At 54.3% G+C, this 21,189-nt stretch overlaps 1 protein-coding gene across 3 annotated transcripts; it reads left to right on the plus strand.

The window, feature by feature from the left end:
- Positions 1-1,562: 1,562 nt before the first annotated feature.
- ASL (argininosuccinate lyase) lies at positions 1,563-19,855 on the plus strand. 3 transcript variants are annotated; one of them, XM_008018254.3, is made up of 17 exons: positions 1,563-1,668; positions 1,851-1,905; positions 7,912-8,106; positions 8,473-8,556; positions 8,976-9,032; positions 9,175-9,272; positions 13,478-13,555; positions 13,637-13,714; positions 14,212-14,264; positions 14,606-14,668; positions 15,671-15,785; positions 15,955-16,039; positions 16,154-16,213; positions 16,491-16,574; positions 18,892-18,972; positions 19,457-19,563; positions 19,668-19,855. In XM_008018254.3, the coding sequence occupies exons 2-17, from the start codon at positions 1,894-1,896 to the stop codon at positions 19,810-19,812; spliced, it is 1,395 nt and encodes a 464-aa protein (XP_008016445.2). In that variant the 5' UTR covers positions 1,563-1,668; positions 1,851-1,893; the 3' UTR covers positions 19,813-19,855. The 3 variants fall into 3 exon arrangements, with proteins under 3 accessions (XP_008016445.2, XP_072868749.1, XP_008016446.2); XM_073012648.1 differs by lacking the exon at positions 16,491-16,574; XM_008018255.3 differs by lacking the exon at positions 1,563-1,668 and having other exon boundaries at positions 1,679-1,905.
- Positions 19,856-21,189: the final 1,334 nt, after the last annotated feature.

A 21,189-nucleotide genomic window follows, 5' to 3' on the forward strand; every position in this document is an offset into this window, starting at 1 on the left:
GCACAATCTCGGCTCACTGCAAGCTCCGCCTCCCGGGTTCACGCCATTCTCCTGCCTCAGCTTCCGGAGTAGCTGGGACTACAGGGCCCGCCAACATGCCCGGCTAATTTTTTGTATTTTTAGTAGAGACGGGGGTTTCACCTTGTTAGCCAGGATGGTGTCGATCTCCTGACCTCGTGATCCGCCCGCCTCAGCCTCCCAAAGTGCTGGGATTACAGGTGTGAGCCACCGCGCCCGGCCCCCCCCACTTTTTTTTTTTCTTGCAGTCTCACTCTGTTGCCCAGGCTGGAGTGCAGTGGCACGATCTCAGCTCACTGCAACCTCCACCTCCCTGGTTCAAGTGATTCTCCTGCCTGAGTAGCTGGGACTACAGCCGCCCACCACCACACGCCCACCACCACATCCGGCTAATGGAGACAGGGTTTCACCATGTTAGCCAGGCTGGTCTCGAATTCCCGATCTCAGGTGATGCGCCCGCCTCAGCCTCTCAAAGTGCTGGAATTAAAGGCATGAGCCACGGTGCCCGGCCTTTTTTCTTTTTTTCCTTTCTCTCTTTCTTTTTTGAGATGGAATCTTGCTCTGTCATCCAGGCTGGAGTGCAATGGCACGATCTCAGTTCACTGCAATCTCCACCTCCCAGGTTCAAGCGATTCTCCTGCCTCAGCCTCCCGACTCGCTGGGATTACAGGCACCCGCCACCGTGCCCGGCTAATTTTTGTATTTTTAGTAGAGATGGAGTTTCACCATCTTGGCCAGGCTGGTCTCAAACTCGTGACCTCATGATCCACCTGCCTCGGCCTCCCAAAGTGTTGGGATTACAGGCGTGAGCCACCGCGCCCGGCCTCCGGCGGCATTTCTTTTCTTTTTTAGAGGAATCAGGCTGGAGTGCAGTGGCACAATATCTCACTGCAGCCTCGAACTCCTGGGTTCCACTGCTCCTCCCACCTCAGCCTCCTCAGTAGCTAGGACTGCAGGCATGCACCACCACGCCCAGCTATTTTCTTTTTTAAATTAATTTTTTGTAGAGGCGGGATCTTGTTAACATTGCCCAGGCTGATCTCCAACTCTTAGCCTCAAGCGATCCTCCCACCTCTGCCTCCCAAAGTGCTGGGATTACAGCTGTGAGCCACCGCGCCTGGCACGGGCTTTATTTCTGATGTTCCTTCCTTTTTCCTCGATGCCTTTCTAACTCTGTACCTGCCACATAGAAGTGTTTGGTACGTGTTTGTTGAATGAATGAATTAATGGGCGAACATGCCATTTCACCTTATATCTCTTGTGAACCCGCCAGGCCCGGGCCTGATGTCATAGCCTTTACCCCTGGCCCGAGTCTCCAGTCTCCTGCGTGTCTGCTGACCGCAGCGCGAACGCCAGGGCACTACCCTCCCCAACCCCAGCCCAACCCCCTTCCACATCGGGGTCCCCCCCCCACCCTTTACCCGCCCGCTTCCCCGCCGCGGTGCCGCTCAGCTCCTAGCTCAGCCAGAGGTGTCCCCGCCCACAGCCAGGATTGGAGGACGGAGGCAACGCCCAACCCACCGGGCTGCCTCCTATTGACGCGACCGCCGCCAGGGGAGGGGACAGGGCCGGCTGCTGCTGACGCCATCCCATAGCCAGAAAAGCCCTGGCCAGTGGCGGGCGCGACAGTGTCCGTGCGACCAGGCGGAGGTGAGTGCGCGGCGGCCGGATGGGCGGGACGGGCGTGGAGGACGCCGAGAACGGTGGCGCGCGCTCACGTCTGTGTTCCCAAGGGCTGCGCTCGGCCAAGCGCAGTGCCCAGAGCTCGGAGCCAGCCTGGCCCGGGGGACCCTGCTAGCCAAGAAGGTCGTCAGTCCCGTCTTGTCTTCCAGACCCGGTGGACCGAAGCTTCCGGACGACGAGGAACTGCCCAACATGGCCTCGGAGGTGAGTGGGACCTCGGGGACGCCGGTCCTCCCAGCTTCCAAACGAGAGGGTGGGGGCGCCAGACCTGCCTCGGGCCACCCTGCTGGGAATCGCCCTCCAGGAAGTAATTTTGAAAATTACCCGGGAAGCCGGCACCCCCAACCCTCCCGGGCGCATCTTCTGGAGCTCAGCAGTCACCTTTACTGGGAGTCACCTGTGTCCCCAGGCAGCCCTTTTGGCAAACCCACCAACCCACACTACTGGGGTAGAGTGGCTCTGCCCTCACCTCACAGTGATGCCTGTCTGGCCAGGAAAAGTGCTCCCAAGCCTTTTGGAAGGGCCTTCCACCTCTTCATTCCTTCTTCCCCATGTCCTCCTGTCAGGAGCCACCCCACACCACATCCCTTCTCCTGCTAGAGCAATTGTCCCTGTTTATAGAATAAGGCTTAGCCCCTAAGTGTTCTTGTCCTTGACTGTGGCATGTGGAAAGAACCAGGAAAAAGGGGACCTCGCCTCATGACTCCAGCAACCCCAGTGCCTGGTTCCCTTCCTGTCTCACTGGACCCTGCTCCTTAGGGTCAGTAGCTCCTGGCTTCTCTTCCTGACCACTGAGATGCCGGAGTCCCAGGCAGAGGTTTCCTTCCTTTGGGCCACAGTTGATTTATTTGGGGGTAATAATAGCTGTTGGCCTCCCTCTGTAAGGCACTAGATTATGAGGCCATTGCTTTGGACCCTTCTGGGGAAAGGGGCTGTTCACCTGATGCTTGTTGAAGGGAACCCTGGGAAGCAGGAGGTCTGGGTTCCAGGCCCTTCTGACCTTCATTAGCTAGCAATTCACCTCCTCTTTCTCAGTGCCCTGCAAGCTTCTGGGTCATGGGCGGGGGGCAGGGGAGCAGGGCCTGGACTTCGGAGCCAAACAGACTTGGTTTCTGTACCAGTCACTTGGGCCCTCCAAACCTCTTTCCTCATTTGTGAAATAGGGGTAATATTACCCACCTCATAAAAGGCCATAATAACATATGTCAAATCCCTAGCACAGGGCTGAGCAACAGTAGGTGCTCAATAAATGGTGGCTAACCACAACAGTACTGCTATTTCTACTTTGGGAAGCCGAGGCGGGAGGATTGCTGAAGCCCAGGAATTCCAGACCAGTCTGGGCAACATAGTGAGATCCTGTCTCTACAAAAAAATTTTGAAAATTACCCAGGTGTGGTGGCGTACACCTGTAGTCTCACAGGAGGCGGAGGCAGGAGGATTGCTTGAACCCAGAAGTTTGAGACTGCAGTGAGCATGATCTCACACTGCACTCCAACCCAAGCAACAGAATGAGATCCAGTTTCAAAAAATAAAAATAGAAAACCCTGCCAGCCATGGTGGGTCACACCTAAAATCCTAGCACTTTGGGAGGCCGAGGCGGGTGGATCATCTGAGGTCAAGAGTTTGAGACCAGCCTGGCCAACATGGTGAAACCCCATCTCTACTAAAAATGCAAAAATTAGCCGGGGTGGTGGTGGATGCCTGTAGTCCCAGCTATTCAGGAGGCTGAGGCAGGAGAATCGCTTGAACTTGGGAGGCGGAGGTTGCAGTGAGCTGAGATCGCACCACTGCACTCCAGCCCAGGTGACAAAGCAAGACTCTACCTCAAAAAAGGAAAAAAACCCACAAATCCCAAAACCAAAACTGATATTTCCCATGTACATTCGACCTTGACTGTTGCTCGTTCAACCCAGCCCAAGTCAGTGCCCATCCCCTGGCCCTGAAGAGACCGTTCTGGCCCAGATGTCTCCTGGCTTGCAGTAGCACCTTCTGCTACCACACTGGGCTTCCCCTCTCCTCAGTGCCCAAGGGGAGGCACCTCACTCTAATCTCCCCGTAGGGTCCTATTATGCCTGCCAGTAAGGATAGGAGTTTGGTCTGGAGCACAGTGGTCTGGCTTCCCACAAGCCCAGTGCTCCAGGTGACCTCAGCTTGCCCCAGACCTTCCTGTAGGTTGGTACTAATTGGTTTGGCTGCCGCTCTGCTTATTAAGTAGTTGTTTTTATTACTAACAACCTCAGCAGGGTGGCCCAGGAGCCTGCTGGGGGAGGCGGTGCCAGGCTCCCGGCTGAAGGGCAGGCCGGCCCCAATTCTGACTGGCTGGCTCCAGTGATCAGGACCAGGGCCCCACGTGGTGCTTTGCTTGAGATCTGGGCTTGGTAGGGCAGCTGTGGGGTAAGGGGCAGGACCAGCTCAAAAGACGGGGTGGGGGTGGAGGCTGCCTCTGCAGGGCAGAGTGCTTTGGCAGCCAGGGCTGTTGGGCTTGGAGGGGTCAGCTCACAGCTCAGGGCCAGAGCACTGTAGAGGTCTCTGGGGTGCACCCAGGAACCAGGAGTGGAGCTGAAGCATGTCCTATCCCCTGCCAGCCCTCCCTTAGTAACAGCTGGCATTTCTCAAGTCCTTCCTGAGCACCAGGCACCATGTTATATATGCAATTTGCAAATACTATCTGATTAAATGCTCACAACAAGGCTATCAGATAGGTACTATTATTATCTTTATCTTATTATTATTATTATCTTTTTTTTTTTTTTTTTGAGACAGAGTCTCGCTCTGTCGCCCAGGCTGGAGTGCAGTGGCGCAATCTCCGCTCACTGCAAGCTCCGCCTCCCGGGTTCACGCCATTCTCCTGCCTCAGCCTCCCGAGTAGCTGGGACTACAGGCGCCCGCCACCGCGCCCGGCTAGTTTTTTGTATTTTTTAGTAGAGACGGGGTTTCACCGTGTTAGCCAGGATGGTCTTGATCTGACCTCATGATCTGCCTGTCTTGGCCTCCCAAAGGGCTGGGATTACAGGCGTTAGCCACTGTGTCCGGCCCTTATTATTATTTTTAAGAAGGAGTCTTGCTCTGTCGCCCAAGCTGGAGTGCAATGGCGCCATCTCTGCTCACCACAACCTCTACCTCCAGGGTTCAAGCGATTCTCCTGCTTCAGACTCCCAAGTGGCTGGGACTACAACTGCCCGCCACCGAGCCTGGCTAATTTTTGTATTTTTAGTACAAATGGGGTTTCACCATGTTGGCCAGGCTGATCTTGAACTCCTGACCTCAAGTGATCTACCTGCCTGAGCCTCCCAACCCTGAGGTTTAATAACGGGTGCCAGGCCAGGTGGTTAATAGAAGTCTGGGGTATTGCAGGGGGATAGAGGAGGATATATGTCCCCATTGGCCATTGTAGACTCCCTTCCACAAAAAGGACGTCAGTGAAGTGACATGCCCACCTCCACCCCACCCTCCTCCCAGTCCTGGGCACTAGGGCTGTGCCCTGGGTATTCTGTACCCCCTCCCTGATCCGTCCCATGCCCTGGTCTCTGCCCTCTTTCAAAACAGATGTGGCTGGCGCCTTGGCTCATGTCTGTAATCCCAGCACTTTGGGAAGCTGAGGCTGGAGGATGGCTTGAGACCAGGAGTTCAAGACCAGCCTAGGCAACATAGTGAGACCCTGTCTCTACCAATTTTTTTTATTTTTATTTATTTATTTATTTTGAGACAGAGTCTTGCTCTGTCACCCAGGCTGGAGTGCAGTGGCCCAATCTTGACTCACTGCAAACTCTGCCTCTTGGGTTCAAGTGATTCTCCTGCCTCAGCCTCCTAAGTAGCTGGGACTACAGGCGAGCGCCAGCACGCCCAGCTCATTTTTGTATTTTTAGTAGAGACTGGATTTCACCATGTTAGCCAGGGTGGTCTCTATCTCCTGACCTGGTGATCCACCCACCTCAGCCTTCCAAAGTGCTAGGATTATAGGCGTGAGCCACCACCACTCCTGGCCCTACAATTTTTTTTTTTTTTTTTTTCCTGTAACGGAGTCTCGCTCTGTCACCCAGGCTGGAGTGCAGTGGCGTGATCTCGGCTCACTACAAACTTTACCTCCCGGGTTCATACCATTCTCCTGCCTCAGCCTCCCAAGTAGCTGGAACTACAGGCGCCCACCACCACCCCCGGCTAATTTTTTGTATTTTTGGTAGAGACGGGTTTTCACCATATTAGCCAGGATGGTCTAGGTCTCCTGACCTCATGATCCACCCGCCTCGGCCTCTCAAAGTACTAGCATTACAGGTGTGAGCCACTGCCCCTGGCCTGGGCCTACAGAATTTTTGAAAACTGTCTGGATGTGGTGGCGCATGCTTGTAGTCCCAACTACTGGGGAAGCTGAGGCGAGAGGACTAGTTGAGCCCAGGAGTTTGAGGCTGCAGTGAGCTATGATGGTGCCACTGCATTCCAAGCTGGGTAACAGAGTGAGACCCTGTGTCTAAAAAAGAATTTAAAGGCTGGGTGTGGTGGCTCACACCTGTAATCCCAGCACTTTGGGAGGCCGAGGCAGGCAGATCACTAGGTCAGGAGATCAAGAACATTCTGGCTAACACAGTGAAACCTGGTCTCTGCTTAAAAAAAAAAAAAAAAATTAGCCAGGCGTGGTGGTGGGCGCCTGTAGTCCCAGCTACTTAGGAGGCTGAGACAGGAGAATGGCGTGAACCTGGGAGGTGGGGCTTGCAGTCAGCCGAGATCCCGCCACTGCACTCCAGCCTGGGTGACAGAGTGAGACTCTATCTCAAAAAAAAAAAAAAAATTAAAAAAATTTTTTTTAACAAAACGGGCTGGGCACGGTGGCTCATGCCTGTAATCCCAAGCACTTTGGGAGGCCAAGGTCAAGGGATCACCTGAGATCAGAAGTTCAAGACCAGTCTGACCAACATGGTGAAACTCTGTCTCTACTAAAAATGCAAAACTCAGCCGGGTGTGGTGGCACACGCCTGTAATTCCAGCTAGTCGGGAGGTTGAGGCAGGAAAATTGGCTTGAACTCGGGAGGCGGAGGTTGCTGTGAGCCGAGATCATGCCACTGCGCTCCAGCCTAGGTGACAGAGTGAGACTGTATCTCAAAAAAAAGAACAAAACGTAGATGCCTACATACCATTCCTCTGCCCTTGGCTCCTAGGGAGTAAGGGGTCACCCAGTGACCTCCTAGAAGGCTAGTAACAATGGGGGGTGTCAGGGTGCTTTTCAGAGCCAAGGGAGTGGTAGGACTTGGGATCTTAGTCCAGCTCCAAGCTGTGAGGGAGAGAGTTGCAGAGCACTTAAGCTTGGTGGAGACCCTCGAGGCCTCTTTTCCTGTCCCTGCGGCAAAGGTTCAGGACACCAGAGCCAAGTCCAGAAGCCCTGGTGGAACAGGGATGAAGAGCGTGGGTTCTGACTGGTGGAACAGGGGTGAAGAGCATGGGTTCTGACTTCAGACTGCTGGGCTGCAGCCCTGGCTCTCCCACCCCAGGTGAGGGCAGGCTGCATGCCCCTCTGTGCCTCAGTTTCCCCCTCTTCATAGTGGAATTGTGTTGGTGCCTACCCCAGAGGGTTGTGTCAACAATTAGGATGGCACCTGGCACCTTGGTCAGTGGTAGGAAAGGTTCCAGAAGCTCTGCTGTGGTCCCAGGGATGCCTCAGGCCCTGCCACCATCTCGTCGGAGTGGGGCCATGTGGTGAGAAAGAACCCCAACTTTAAGGCCACACGCAGTGGCTCATGCCTGTAATCCTAGCACTTTCAGAGGCCAAGGCGGGAGGATCACCTGAGGTCAGGAGTTCAAGACCAGCCTAGCCATCATGGTGAAACCCCATCTCTACTAATGATACAAAAATTAGTGGGGTGTGGTGGCACGTGCCTGTAATCCCAGCTACTTGGGAGTCTGAGGCAGGAAAATCTTTTGAACCTGGGAGGTAGAGGTTGCAGTGAGTCAAGATGGTGCCACTGCACTCCAGCCTGGCCGACAGAGTGAGAATCTGTCTCAAAAAAAAAAAAAAAAGAACCCAAACTTTTGGTGTTCAGCCACATTCCCATGCTCACTCCCAGGGTGGTGACTCTGGGAAGGTCTCAGCCTCCTTGTCTGCCCAGTTAGAATGATCTGATGCCCCTGCTACCATCAGACTTGATAAGTTTCCTGAAGACTGCAAGAAGCGCTGTTCTGGAGGGTGGAGGAGAGACTAATTGTTCTTGCTCTCCTGGCCAGAGTGGGAAGCTTTGGGGTGGCCGGTTTGTGGGTGCAGTGGACCCCATCATGGAGAAGTTCAACGCGTCCATTGCCTACGACCGGCACCTTTGGGAGGTGGATGTTCAAGGCAGCAAAGCCTACAGCAGGGGCCTGGAGAAGGCAGGGCTCCTCACCAAGGCCGAGATGGACCAGATACTCCATGGCCTAGACAAGGTACTCACCGTGGCCAAAGCCCCACCCAAGGCCCCTTCCCTGTGGCCCCAGGCTCCCACCAAATCCCTAAGCAAATAGTGCAGTGTTGCTCATCTGTGGTTTCACATTGAACTAATTATATACTCAAGTGCTGTTTAACTGTGTGCCTTGATGTCCACCTCTCTCCATCTTTTAATGATCCCTGTGACCCACATGGCTCATGGGTAAAGGTGGGCCTGAGATGCCCCCTCCCAGGGTGCGCTTCCAGGACTCAGCTCCTGGATGGGGACAGTCAGTCATCACGGATAGGGTGGGACCAGGGCTGGGGCTCTCTTAGCTGCGGATGCCTGCTCGCCTGACCCCTGGCATTGCTGCTACCTGCTATAGGTGGCTGAGGAGTGGGCCCAGGGCACCTTCAAACTCAGCCCCAACGATGAGGACATCCACACAGCCAACGAGCGCCGCCTGAAGGTATGACCCCTGGAGCCCCACTGCTTTCCTGGCCTCCCCCTCCACCTTGCCCAGGGCCACTTTGAGCATTAGCACCATCATTCTGTTTACTTCGCCATTGGTGGACAGCAGGTGAGACCTTAGGACATGGGCCAGGCACCCTGGCTCATGCCTATAATCCTAACACTTTGGGAGGCTGAGGTGGGAGGATCGCTTGAGGCCAGGAGTTCCAGACCAGCCTGGGCAACATAACGAGGTCCCACAACTACAAAAATTAAAAAAAAAAAAAGAACAATAGGCCTCAGCAGAAATGGCAAGAGATTTGGGCAGGACCTGGAGCCCTGGGGTACGGAGGTAGGTTAGCAGGGCTGATGAGGAACTGCCTGGGTTGACTCCTTGGGGGATACAGACCGTGACCTTGGGTCTCCCTTCACCTCCAGGAGCTTATTGGTGAAACGGCAGGGAAGCTGCACACGGGACGGAGCCGAAATGACCAGGTGCTTCTAGCCCCTCCACCCCACTGCTCCATGTTGTCCCAAACTTGGGGAGCCCAGGGGGCAGTTAGAGCTCTGCAACGCTCCTGGCTTCTCAGGGAAGCAACATGTCGGCCTCCCTGAGCACCACCTCCTCCTCGCACAGGTGGTCACGGACCTCAGGCTATGGATGCGGCAGACCTGCTCCACGCTCTCGGGCCTCCTCTGGGAGCTCATCAGGACCATGGTGGATAGGGCAGAGGCGTGAGTCCTACAGGGACACCCAGGGGGCAGACAGAGGTGTGATGGCAGCCTGAACAAGAGACCTAGGGGGCAGGGGTGAACAGGGTGGGGGTGCCAGGCCCTGGGGGACAGGGACATCCCAGAACTCCAGGATCGAGGTAGAGTAGCTAGGTGTGGGCCATTTCCTGCAGGCCCCAATGCTCCCATGCCAGTCTAGCTCAGCAGGCAGGGAAGACTCACCCATCGTCGGGCCGGGTGTGGTGGCTCATGCCTATAATCTCAGCACTTTGGGAGGCCAAGGCGGGTGGATCACCTGAGGTCAGGAGTTCGAGACCAGCCTGGCCAACATGGTGAAACTCTATCTCTACTAAAAATACAAAAATTAGGCAAGCGTGGTGGTGTGCGCCTGTAATCCCAGCTACTCAGGAGGCTGAGGCAGGAGAACTGCTTGAACCCGGGAGGTGGAGGTTGCAGTGAACCGAGATCGTGCCATTGCACTCCAGTCTGGGCTACAGAGCAAGACTCCGTCTCAAAGAAAAAAAAGGAAAAAAAAAGAAAACTCACCATTTGCAGAGTTGAGGGCAGGAAGCTAAGCCAAGCACAGCTAGCTTGGCTGTGCCTGGAGCAGCCAGAGTCACTTCCCACCCTGCCTGTCCCCCAGATCCCCCATCCCAAGCTTCATGTCCCCAACCAGCCCATCTGGCAAAAGACAGAGCCAAAGGCTGCCTCCTGCTGGCCTCATTTCAGGCTTTGGCTTCTGAGACCTGGTGTCTTTGGGACTGGATTTGTTCTTTACAGACCTGGACGAAGAGCTGCTGAGGAGTCTCCATGTGTTGTCAGAGACCCCTCCTCTTCCTCAACTCCCTGTGATGCTTGTTTCACAGACTTGGGGGGAAATAAGGGCACAAGAATTGTCACTCAGCAGGTAGGGCAGGGCTGCTCGGAGGAACAGGGAGTGTCTGCTACTGAGTTCAAGGTTTCTTTAAATTTTTTTTTTTTTTTTTTTTGGGACAGGATTTTGCTTTGCCGCCTAGTCTGGGGTATAGTGGCACGATCTTAGCTAACTGCAAACTCTGCCTCTGGGTTCAAGTGATTGTAGTGCCTCAGCCTCCCAAGTAGCTGAGATTACAGGTGTGCACCACCATATCCAGCTAATTTTTGTATTTTTTTCAGTAGAGATGGGTTTTGCCATGTTGGCCAGGCTGGTCTCAAACTCCTGAGCTCAGGTGATCCGCCCACCTCGGCCTGCCAGAGTGCTAGGATTACAGCCATAAACCACTGCACTCAGCTTAATTTTTAAATTTTTAACTTTTTAAATTGTCTTTAGAGATGAGATCCTGCTCTGTCACCTAGGCTGGAGTACAGTGGCTCGGTAATAGCTCACTGCAGCCTCAAACTCCTGGAATCAAATGATCCTCCCACCTCAGCTTTCTGAGTAGCTAGAACAACAGGTGTGCACCGCCTGTGAGACGGAGTCTCACTCTGTCGCCCAGGCTGGAGTGCAGTGGCACAATCTCTACTCACTGCAATCTCTGCCTCCCGGGTTCACAACATTCTCCTGCCTCAGCTTCCCGAGTAACTGGGAGTACAGGTGCCCGCCACCACACCCGGCTAATTTTTTGTATTTTTAGTAGAGACAGGCTTTCACCATATTAGCCAGGATGGTCTCAATCTCCTGACCTTGTGATCCACCCACCTCGGACTCCCAAAGTGCTGGGATTACAGGCATGAGCCACCATGCCCAGCTGTGAATGTTTTAAATATTTTGTAGAAACGGGGTCTCTCTATGTGGCTCATGCTAGTCTCAAACTCCCGGCCTTAAGTGATCCTTCCCTCTTGGCCTCCCAGAGTGCTGGGGTTAAAGGCTTGAGCCACCGTGCCTGGCCTTGAGTACAGAATTTATTTATGGGGTGATGAAAATGTTATAAAATTGGTTATAGTGATGGTTGTACAGTAAAGTGTAAATTTTAAATGAGTGAATTGTTTGTGAATAATATCTCAGTAAAGCTGGTTTATTTAAAACAACAGGATCTGTGGCTTAGTTGGCTAAAGTGCCTGCGTTGTAAACAGGAGATCCTGGGTTCGAATCCCAGCGGGGCCTTAAAGTGGGTGTGTTTTTGGGCCGGGCGCGGTGGCTCAAGCCTGTAATCCCAGCACTTTGGGAGGCCGAGACGGGCAGATCACGAAGTCAGGAGATCGAGACCATCCTAGCTAATGCGGTGAAACCCCATCTCTACTAAAAAAATACAAAAAACTAGCCGGGCGAGGTGGTGGGCGCATGTAGTCCCAGCTACTCGGGAGGCTGAGGCAGGAGAATGGCGTGAACCCGGGAGACGGAGCTTGCAGTGAGCCAAGATCCCGCCACTGCACTCCAGCCTGGGCGACAGAGCGAGACTCCGTCTCAAAAAAAAAAAAAAAAAAAAAAAAACAACAACAGGCGCAGTGGCTCACGCCTGTAATCCCAGCACTTTGGGAGGCTGAGGTGGGTGGATCACCTGAGGTCAGGAGTTCAAGACCAGCCTGGACAACATAGTGAAACCCCATCTCTACTAAAAATACACAAAATTAGCCAGGTGTGATGGTAGGCACCTGTAATCCCAGCTACTTGGGAGGCAGGAGAATCTCTTGAACCTGGGAGGCAGAGGTTGCAGTGAGCTGAGATCATACCACTGCATTCCAGCCTGGGCAACAAAAGCAAAACTCTTTCTCAAAAACAACAACAATAACAAACAGGCCAGGTATGGTGGCTCACATTTGTAATCCCAGCCCTTTGGGAGGCCAAGGCAGGAGGATTGCCTGAACCCAGGAGTTTCAGACCACCCTGGGCAACATGGCAAGACCCCATCTCACAGAGTGAGATGGAGTCTCACTCTGTCACCCAGGCTGGAGTGCAGTGGTGCAATCTCCGCTCACTGCAAGCTCTGCCTCCCGAGTTCACGCCATTCTCCTGCCTCAGCCTCCCGAGTAGCTGGGACTACAGGCGCCCGCCACCACGCCCGACTAATTTTTGGTAGTTTTAGTAGAGACAGAGTTTCACTGTGTTAGCCAGGATGGTCTCGATCTCCTGACCTCGTGATCCACCCACCTCGGCCTCCCAAAGTGCTGGGATTACAGGTGTGAGCCACCGTGCTCGGTCACAAGACCCCATCTTTACAAAAAATTAAAAATTGACCGGGCATGGTGGCACGTCCCTTTAGTCCCAGCTACTCAGGAGGCTGAGGCAGGAGGATCACTTGAGCCCAGGAGATAGAAGCAGCAGTGAGCTATGATCGTGCCACTGCACTCCAGCCTGGGCAACAGAATGAGACCCTGTCTCTAAAAACAAAAACAAAACAAAACAACGAGAAAACAGGACCATCACTCACAGCACCTCTGCCTCTGCCCTGCCTACTTGAATGTGGTGCAGGGCATCTCACCTGCTCAGAGCAGCCCTTGAATGAGCCTCAGCTATTTCTAGGATCCTCTATGGCAAGATGGAGTCTCACTCTGTCGCCCAGGCTGGAGTGCAGTGGTGCAATCTCGGCTCACTGCAAGCTCTGCCTCCCGAGTTCATGCCATTCTCCTGCCTTAGCCTCCTGAGTAGCTGGGACGACAGGCGCCCGCCACCACACCCGGATAATTTTTTGTAGTTTTAGTAGAGACAGGGTTTTACTGTGTTAGCCAGGATGGTCTCGATCTCCTGACCTCGTGATCCACCTGCCTCGGCCTCCCAAAGTGCTGGGATTACAGGTGTGAGCCACCGTGCTCGGTCACAAGACCCCATCTTTACAAAAAATTAAAAATTGGTCGGGCACCTCTGCCTCTGCCCTGCCTACTTGAATGTGGTGCAGGGCATCTCACCTGCTCAGAGCAGCCTTTGAACGAGCCTCAGCTATTTCTAGGGTCCTCAAACGAAACCTCTCACAGCCAAGTCATACCCAACATGGGCCTCCTCCCCTGTTCTGGCCCCTGCTCAGAGATGCTGAGTTACAGAGGCTGGACTTTGGGTGTTTCTGGCAAAGCCTCACCCCAGGAGGCCCCATAGCTCAGGCCCAGTCCTTGGTTCGCACAGCCCCACTTCTGGCCTTTTTCCCTTGAGACCGACTTGTCCCTGGGAGATCACCAGATCCCTCATTCAGGTGGAGTGCTGCAGGGCGACACTTTTTCCAGGGGTGACAGGGTCCCAGTGTCACAGGCAGGGCCTTGCACGAGCCTCCACCCGACCTCCTGCTCCTCCTCTCCCACAGGGAACGTGACGTCCTCTTCCCGGGGTACACCCATCTGCAGAGGGCCCAGCCCATCCGCTGGAGCCACTGGATTCTGAGGTGAGCCAGGTGAGGTGCAGGGGCTGTGCTAGAGGGGAAGACCCTGGCTGCCCTGACCCTCTTGCCCCTGGCTTCCCACAGCCATGCCGTGGCGCTGACCCGAGACTCTGAGCGGCTGCTGGAGGTGCGGAAGCGGATCAATGTCCTGCCCCTGGGGAGGTGGGTGAGGCTCCAGTGCCCCGAGGGCCTGGTGGGGGTGGCTGCTGTATAGCCTTAGGGATTGACAGAACTGGGAAGGGCAGAGTGGGATAGAAAGCCGCCTTATCTGCTCAGCGGGGGACCCTGCATGGAGCCCCAGCTCTCGCTAAGGTGGGGACGACCAAGCCATTGAATGTGTCTGAGCAGGGCCAGAGCCCTCCAGCAAGGCTCCTGGCAAGCCCAGCCTGCTGCCCTCAGCCTGACATATGGGAACACGTGTCAGGAGACAAGTGTCCTGCACCCAGGGTGACTCGGTGCTTGGGGACAAGTGTTCTGTGGACACTTAGGGACAAGTATTCTGTACCCAAGGTGACTGGGCCAGGGAAGAGGCTGAGCACCAGATGGTTGCCCTGGCCACCAGGACTTGGTTCTCTGTGTGTGCGTGTGTGTGTGTGTGTGTGTGTGTGTCTGGGCTGCCTGCCAGGAGCCCTGGTCACCATGAATCCCTGTCCCTGCAGTGGGGCCATTGCAGGCAATCCCCTGGGTGTGGACCGAGAGCTGCTTCGAGCAGGTGAGACGCCCTGCCCCTCCTCCCCAGGGAGAGGCACCCTCAGCACCCATCAGGACCCGCAGACACACCTGAAACCAGAGGGCAGGGGCCTGTAGCTCCTGGTGGAACCTTCATTCATTGCCTACGGGCACTGAGTTCATCAAGTCTAGGGGTCACTCATGGCAGGGGTGCTTGGTACTGAGAGACTCAGGGCTCCTGCCTCCCTCCTGGGATTGTGCAAAAGATCCCTCTGCCAGCTGCCACCCCCACCCTGATGAGGGGTGGGGGCTGGGCAACCTAGTTGGGGGAGAGGGGGCCACTTCCTGTCTTCCAGCCCAGTCCCGCTTCCTCTCACCCCCCAGAACTCAACTTTGGGGCCATCACTCTCAACAGCATGGATGCCACTAGTGAGCGGGACTTTGTGGGTAAGTCTTGGAGAGCCAGTGCCTCACTTTAGTCCCTCAGCCCAGCTTCTCTCCAGTCTCTTCCCACCCCTCTACGGACAGGCTGGTTGTGGTGATGGTTGTACACTGAAGTGTAAAGCTTAAATGGGTACATTGGGTGGGGCACAGTGGTTCACGCCTGTAATCCCAGCACTGGCCAACATGGTGAAACCCCATCTCTACTAAGAATACAAAATTTAGCTGGGCATGTGGTGGCAGGTGCCTGTAATCTCAGCTACTCGGGAGGCTGAGGCCAGAGAATCGCTTGAACCCAGGAGGTGGAGGCTGCAGTGAGCTGAGATCGTGCCAGTGCACTCCAGCCTGGGCAACAAGAGCGAAACTCCAACTCAAAAAATAAAATAAAATAAAAATAAATAGGTCAGGCATGGTGGCTCACGCCTGTAATCCTAGCACTTTGGGAGGCCGAGGTAGGTGGATCACCTGAGATCAGGAGTTCAAGACCAGCCTGGCCAACATGGGGAAACCCCGTCTCTACTAAAAGCACAAAAATTAGCTGGGCATGGTGGTGCATGCCTGTAATCCCAGCTACTCGGGAGGCTGAGGAAGGAGATTCGCTTGAACCTGGGAGGTAGAAGTTGCAGTGAGCCGAGATTGCGCCACTGCACTCCAGCCTGCACAATGGGAGCGAGACTCCATCTCAAAAAATAAAAATAAATAAATGGATAAATTGTATGTGAGTAAAAACTCGGTAAAGCTGGTTTATTTAAAACAACAATAACAAAAAACAGCCTAGGTGCAGTGGCTCACGTTTGTAATCCCAGCACTTTGGGAGGCCAAGGCAGGAGGATTGCTTGAGCCCCTGAGTTTCAGACCAGCCTGGGCGACATAGCACGACCCCATCTTTACGAAAAATGAAAATTTAGCCGGGTCCCCCCACCGCCTAACCTCCTCCCGACCCCTGTATGGTCAGGCTGGGTGGGGATGGGAGAGGCCTGGTGACTGGGAACCTTTTCTCCCTCCCAGCTGAGTTCCTGTTCTGGGCTTCGCTATGCATGACCCATCTCAGCAGGATGGCTGAGGACCTCATCCTCTACTGCACCAAGGAATTCAGCTTCGTGCAGCTCTCGGATGCCTACAGGTAAGCCCTGAACTGCCACCTCCATCTGCCCCTGCCGGCCTCTGTATTCCCCGCCCCCCGTGGGCGTGGCTTCCTTCCTCCCCGCCCCACCCCTCCGCCAGACCTGGCAGGTGAGCTGCTGGACCAGCCAAGGATCCAGCCCTTTCAGCGCCAGCACCTCTGTCCCCAGCACGGGAAGCAGCCTGATGCCCCAGAAGAAAAACCCCGACAGTTTGGAGCTGATCCGGAGCAAGGCTGGGCGTGTGTTTGGGCGGGTGAGCAAGGCGGGGTGGGGGGGTGCGGGGGGAAGGGCGGAGCCTCTGGGCTGATGGTGGGTGGCCAGGGGGCAGGATCCCGGGTCCAGCCCCTGTGCCTCCCTCTTCCTGCAGTGTGCCGGGCTCCTGATGACCCTCAAAGGACTTCCCAGCACCTACAACAAAGACTTACAGGTGTGAGGCCAGGGGAGGCCTGCCTACTACGTGCCAGTTCTCAGGGCTCTGGCACACCCAGGCAGGGCCTCACGCGGGGATTGCCATATATCCTCCCATCCTGTGCACACAGCCTCATCCATGACTGCCTTTGGACTCTCTGCCCTTCCTTTGTTGGGGTACTGAGTGTTCTTCCCATGGAAGGCAGTGGGGATGCCTCAGTTGGGGGAGTGGGACTGTGGGGACCCTGGGTGCAAGGGGGCTGCTAGGCCCTCACCTCCTGCCATGTGCCTCCCAGGAAGACAAGGAAGCTGTGTTTGAAGTGTCAGACACTATGAGTGCTGTGCTGCAGGTGGCCACTGGCGTCATCTCTACGCTGCAGGCAAGACGTCACCCACCTGCCTCTCCTCCCCTAGGTCCCAGGCACTGGGGTGGGCATGCAGGGAGGGTGGCCTTGGGAGGAGGCGAGGTGGGGCTGGAGGACCTGGGGCAGGGAAGAAGAGGTGTGCTCGCTCCTGCTCCTGGGGAACAGGGAAAGGACAGAAACTGCTGCCTTGCAGTGGAAGTAGATGAGACTCAGGGGGCCTTGGGTCTATCAACTGGCCAGACCAGAACTCTTTTTAAAAAAAGAAAATCTATACAAAAGGCCAGGTGCAGTGGCTCATGCCTGGAATCTCACACTTTGGGAGGCCGAGGCGGATGGAGCAGTTGAGGTCGGGGGTTTGAGACCAGCCTGGCCAACATGGCATAACCATGTTCTCTACTAAAAATGCAAAAATTAGCCAGACATGATGGCTCACAGCTGTAATCCCAGCTACTCAGGAGGCTGAGGCAGGAGAATCACTTGAACCCATGAGATGGAAGTTGTAGTGAGCCAAGATCATGCCACTGCACTCCAGCCTGGACTACAGAGTAAAACTCCATCTACAAATATATAAATTAAATTAAATATCTAAAAAAAACTTTTTTTAGAGACAGGGTTGCTCTCTGTCACCCAGCCTGGAGTGCAGTGGTGCGGTCGTAGCTCACTACAGTCTCAAACTCCTGGGCTCAAGTGATCCTCCCACCTCAGTCTCTAGAGTAACCCGGACTACAAACATGCGCCACCATGCCTGGCTAATTTTTTTATTTTTTGTAGAGACAGGGTCTCCCCATGTTTCCCAGGCTGGTCTCAAACTCCCGGCCCCAAAAGCCATCCTCCCACCTTGGTCTCCCAAAGTGCTGGGATTATAGGCATGAGCCACTTTCCTGGCTGATTTCTTTTAAAACCAATTATTATGGGAAATTTATGTATATAACAGCTAGAGAATGCATAATGAACCCTATGTACTGACACCCAGCTTCAATAATAATCAACTCATAGACATCCTGGCTCCGGCAGTCTTTACCTACAGCTCTCCCCCACTCCTTTACCCCCTTATTTTGAAGCAAATTCCCATCATCACATCATTTCATTCCTAGATAGTTCAGGATGTATCTTGAAATGAGTCTTTCTTGGCTGGGCGCAGAGCCTCATGCCTGTAATCCCATCAATTTGTGAGACTAAGGTGGGCAGATCACTTGAGGTCAGCAGTTCGAGACCAGCCTGGCCAACATGGCAAAACCCTGTCTTTACTAAAAATATAAAAATTAGCTGGGTGTGGTGGTACACGCCTGTAATTCCAGCTACTTGGGGGGCTGAGACAGGAGAATTGCTTGAACCCGGGAGATGGAGATTGTACTGAGCAGAGATCATGCCACTGCACCCCAGCCTGTGTGACAGCAAGACTCCATCTCAAAAAATAATAATAATAAATAAATAAATAACAGTGTTTTTGGAAGCTAGTCCCCCAACTAGCAGCACCAGCATCACCTCAGAACTCCTAAGAAATGCAATGTGAGGTCCCACTCCAGATGGCTGAATCAGAGACTCTGGGGGTGGTCCCCAGCAATTTGTACTTTTTTCTTAGTAAATTCTCCAGTGGCTAGGCCTGGTGGCTCGTGCCTGTAATCCCAGCACTTTGAGAGGCTGAGGCAGAAGAAGCACGTGAGCCCAGGAGTTCAAAACCAGCCTGAGCAACATAGCGAGACCCTGTCTCTAAAATTAAAAAAATTAAATCAGCCAGTCGTGATGGCGTGTACCTGTGGTCCCAGCCACTCTGGAGACTGATGTGGGAGGATCCCTTGAACCCAGGAGGTCAAGGATGCAGAGAGCCAGGATTGTGCCCTTGCATTCCAACCTGAGCGACAGAGGAAGACCCTATCTCAAAAAAGCTCAAAACAACAACAAATTAGCTGGACATGGTGGTGTGCATGGCTGTAGTCCCAACTATTTGGGAGGCTGAGGCTGGAAGATCCCTTGAGTCCAGGCTGCAGTGAGCTATCATGGCCACTGCACTCCAGCCTGGGCAACAGAACAAGACACTGTCTCCTAAAACAGAGAACAAATCCTCCAGGAACATCTGATGCATGCTAAAGATAAGGACGCTTTGAAAACATAAAGGCCAGTAAAACATACAGACCAGTAAGCGTTAATAGCACACGTAAATATTATAGATAATTATGAGAAGATGGTTCAAGTTGAGAGTGAGACAGAGCCGAGTGGGTAAGAGAGTATCTGCCCAAGGCAGGGACATCCTGGCAGAGGGGCAGGTCCTGGGCCTGGCAGCTTCAGACCCCAGGGTCCCCAGGGCTCACCACTCGCCCACCTGTGCCCCCAGATTCACCGAGAGAACATGGGACAGGCTCTCAGCCCTGACATGCTGGCCACTGACCTTGCCTATTACCTGGTCCGCAAAGGGGTAAGTGTGTAGCAGCCAAGGGGAGGGTGAGGAGATGGGGTGCCCCCCAGAGGGTGGGGGAGCTCAGGAAGGGGCACAGGTGGTCCATCCTGGTGGCTCACCCCTGTAATGCCAGCACTTTGGGAGGCCAAGGCAGGTGGGTCACTTGAGGCCAGGGGTTCAAGACCAGCCTGGTCAACATGGTGAAACCCTGTCTCTTTTGTTGTAAAATGCAACAATTGTTGTAAAAATACAACAATTAGCCCAGTGTGGTGGCACACTCCTGTAATCCCAGCTATTTGGGAGGCTGAGGCAGGAGAATTCGCTTGAACCTGGGAGGTGGAGGTTGCAGTGAGGTGAGATCATGCCACTGCACTCCAGCGTGGGCAACAGAGCGAGACTTAGTGTCAGAAAAAAAAAAAAAAGAAGAAGGGGCACAGGCAGTGGAGGCAGATCAGGGCATGGAGGAAGCTGCCTCAGCACCATCTTCCTCCCTGGCACCCAGATGCCATTCCGCCAGGCCCACGAGGCCTCCGGGAAAGCCGTGTTCATGGCCGAGACCAAGGGGGTCGCCCTCAACGAGCTGTCACTGCAGGAGCTGCAGACCATCAGGTGCGGCCCATCCCCTTCCCCATGCTGCCTCCTAGGAAGTGAGCCTGGGTGCCTGGAACCCAGGGTGGCCCGGCGCCCTGGCCCACCTCTTCCTCTCTCCCCAGCCCCCTGTTCTCGGGCGACGTGAGCTGCGTGTGGGACTACGGGCACAGCGTGGAGCAGTATGGTGCCTTGGGTGGCACTGCACGCTCCAGTGTTGACTGGCAGATCCGCCAGGTGCGGGCACTACTGCAGACACAGCAGGCCTAGGTCCTCCTGCACCTGCCCCCTAATAAAGTGGGTGCTAGAGGAAGCTGCTGCGTGTTTCCTGCCCCAGCCTGGCTCCCTCGTTGCTGGGCTTTCTGGGGCTGGCCAGTGGGAATGGTCAGGGACTGGAGAAGCAAGGTGGGGTGGCCTATAATCCCAGCACTTTGGAAGGGCAAGGTGCAAGGATGCTTGAAGCCAGGAGTTTGACACCAGCCTGGGCAACACAGGGAGACCCGTGTCTCTACCCAATAATGAAACAAATAGCCTGGTGTGGTAGCCTGTGCATATAGTCCCAGCTACTTGTAAGGCTGAGGTGAGAGGATACTTGTGTCCAGGAGTGGAGGCTGCAGTAAGCTACGATCACGCCACTGCATTCCAGCCTGGACAACAGAGTGAGACCCTGTCTCTAAAAATAAAAAATAAAAATTAAATGGAAGCAGAGAAAACTGGGCAAGGGCAATGAGAGTCATAGATGAAAGGGAAGAGGGGGCTCCCATCATAGCCTCTGCTCTGTCCAGGCCCCATCCCCTTCAAACAGGGTATCACAGTGACCTCCTAGGCCAAGAGTGATGGCTCACGCCTGTAATCCTACTTTGGGAGGCCTGGACAATATATCAAGACTCCAGCTACCACATTAAAAAAACAAAAACAAAAATAAAACAACTAGCCAAACCGGGCGCAGTGGCTCACACCTAATCCCAGCACTTGTAGGAGGCTGAGGCTGGTAGATCACTTGAGGCCAGGAGTTCGAGAACAACCTGGCCAACATGGTGGAACCCCATCTCTAATAAAAATACAAAAATTAGCCGGGTGTGGTGGCGCATGCCCGTAATCCCAGCTACTTAGGAGGCTGAGGCAGCAGAATTGCTTGAACCCGGGAGGCAGAGGTTGCAGTGAACCGAGATTGCATTATTGCACTCCAGCCTGGGCCACAGAGCGAGACTCTGTCTAAAAAACAACAACAACAACAACTAGCCAGTTGTAGTGGTGTGTGCCTATAGTCCCAGCTACTTGAAAGGCTGAGGCAGGAGGATCGCTTGAGCCCAGCAGTGGGAGGCTGCAGTGGGCTGCGATGGCACCACTATACCCCAGCCTGGGAAACAGAGCAAGACCCTGTCCCTAAAAGAAAAAAAGAAGTAAGAAATGTGTGAAACTTACGTTTTATTAACAACAAAGATAAACAAGCTAAACTCAAGGAAGAATGAATCACCCCTACTACGTGACTTTGGGAGCAATGACAGATTTTGTTAAAGAACCAAGGCTGGGTGCAGTGGCTCACGCCTGTAATCCCAGCACTTTGGGAGGCCAAGGCGGGAGCCAGGAGTTTGAGACCAGCCTGGCCAACATGGTGAAACCCCATCTCTACTAAAAATACAAAAA

Source organism: Chlorocebus sabaeus, chromosome 28, assembly GCF_047675955.1.
Source record: "Chlorocebus sabaeus isolate Y175 chromosome 28, mChlSab1.0.hap1, whole genome shotgun sequence".
Taxonomy (NCBI): domain Eukaryota; kingdom Metazoa; phylum Chordata; class Mammalia; order Primates; family Cercopithecidae; genus Chlorocebus; species Chlorocebus sabaeus.

Excerpts from the sequence above, each read along its gene's own strand:
- ASL (XM_008018254.3), top strand. Across the intron at positions 9,273-13,477 it reads ATGGTGGATAGGGCAGAGGC|GGAACGTGACGTCCTCTTCC; the intron begins GTGAGTCCTACA and ends CCTCTCCCACAG. Across the intron at positions 14,265-14,605 it reads CCGAGAGCTGCTTCGAGCAG|AACTCAACTTTGGGGCCATC; the intron begins GTGAGACGCCCT and ends CTCACCCCCCAG.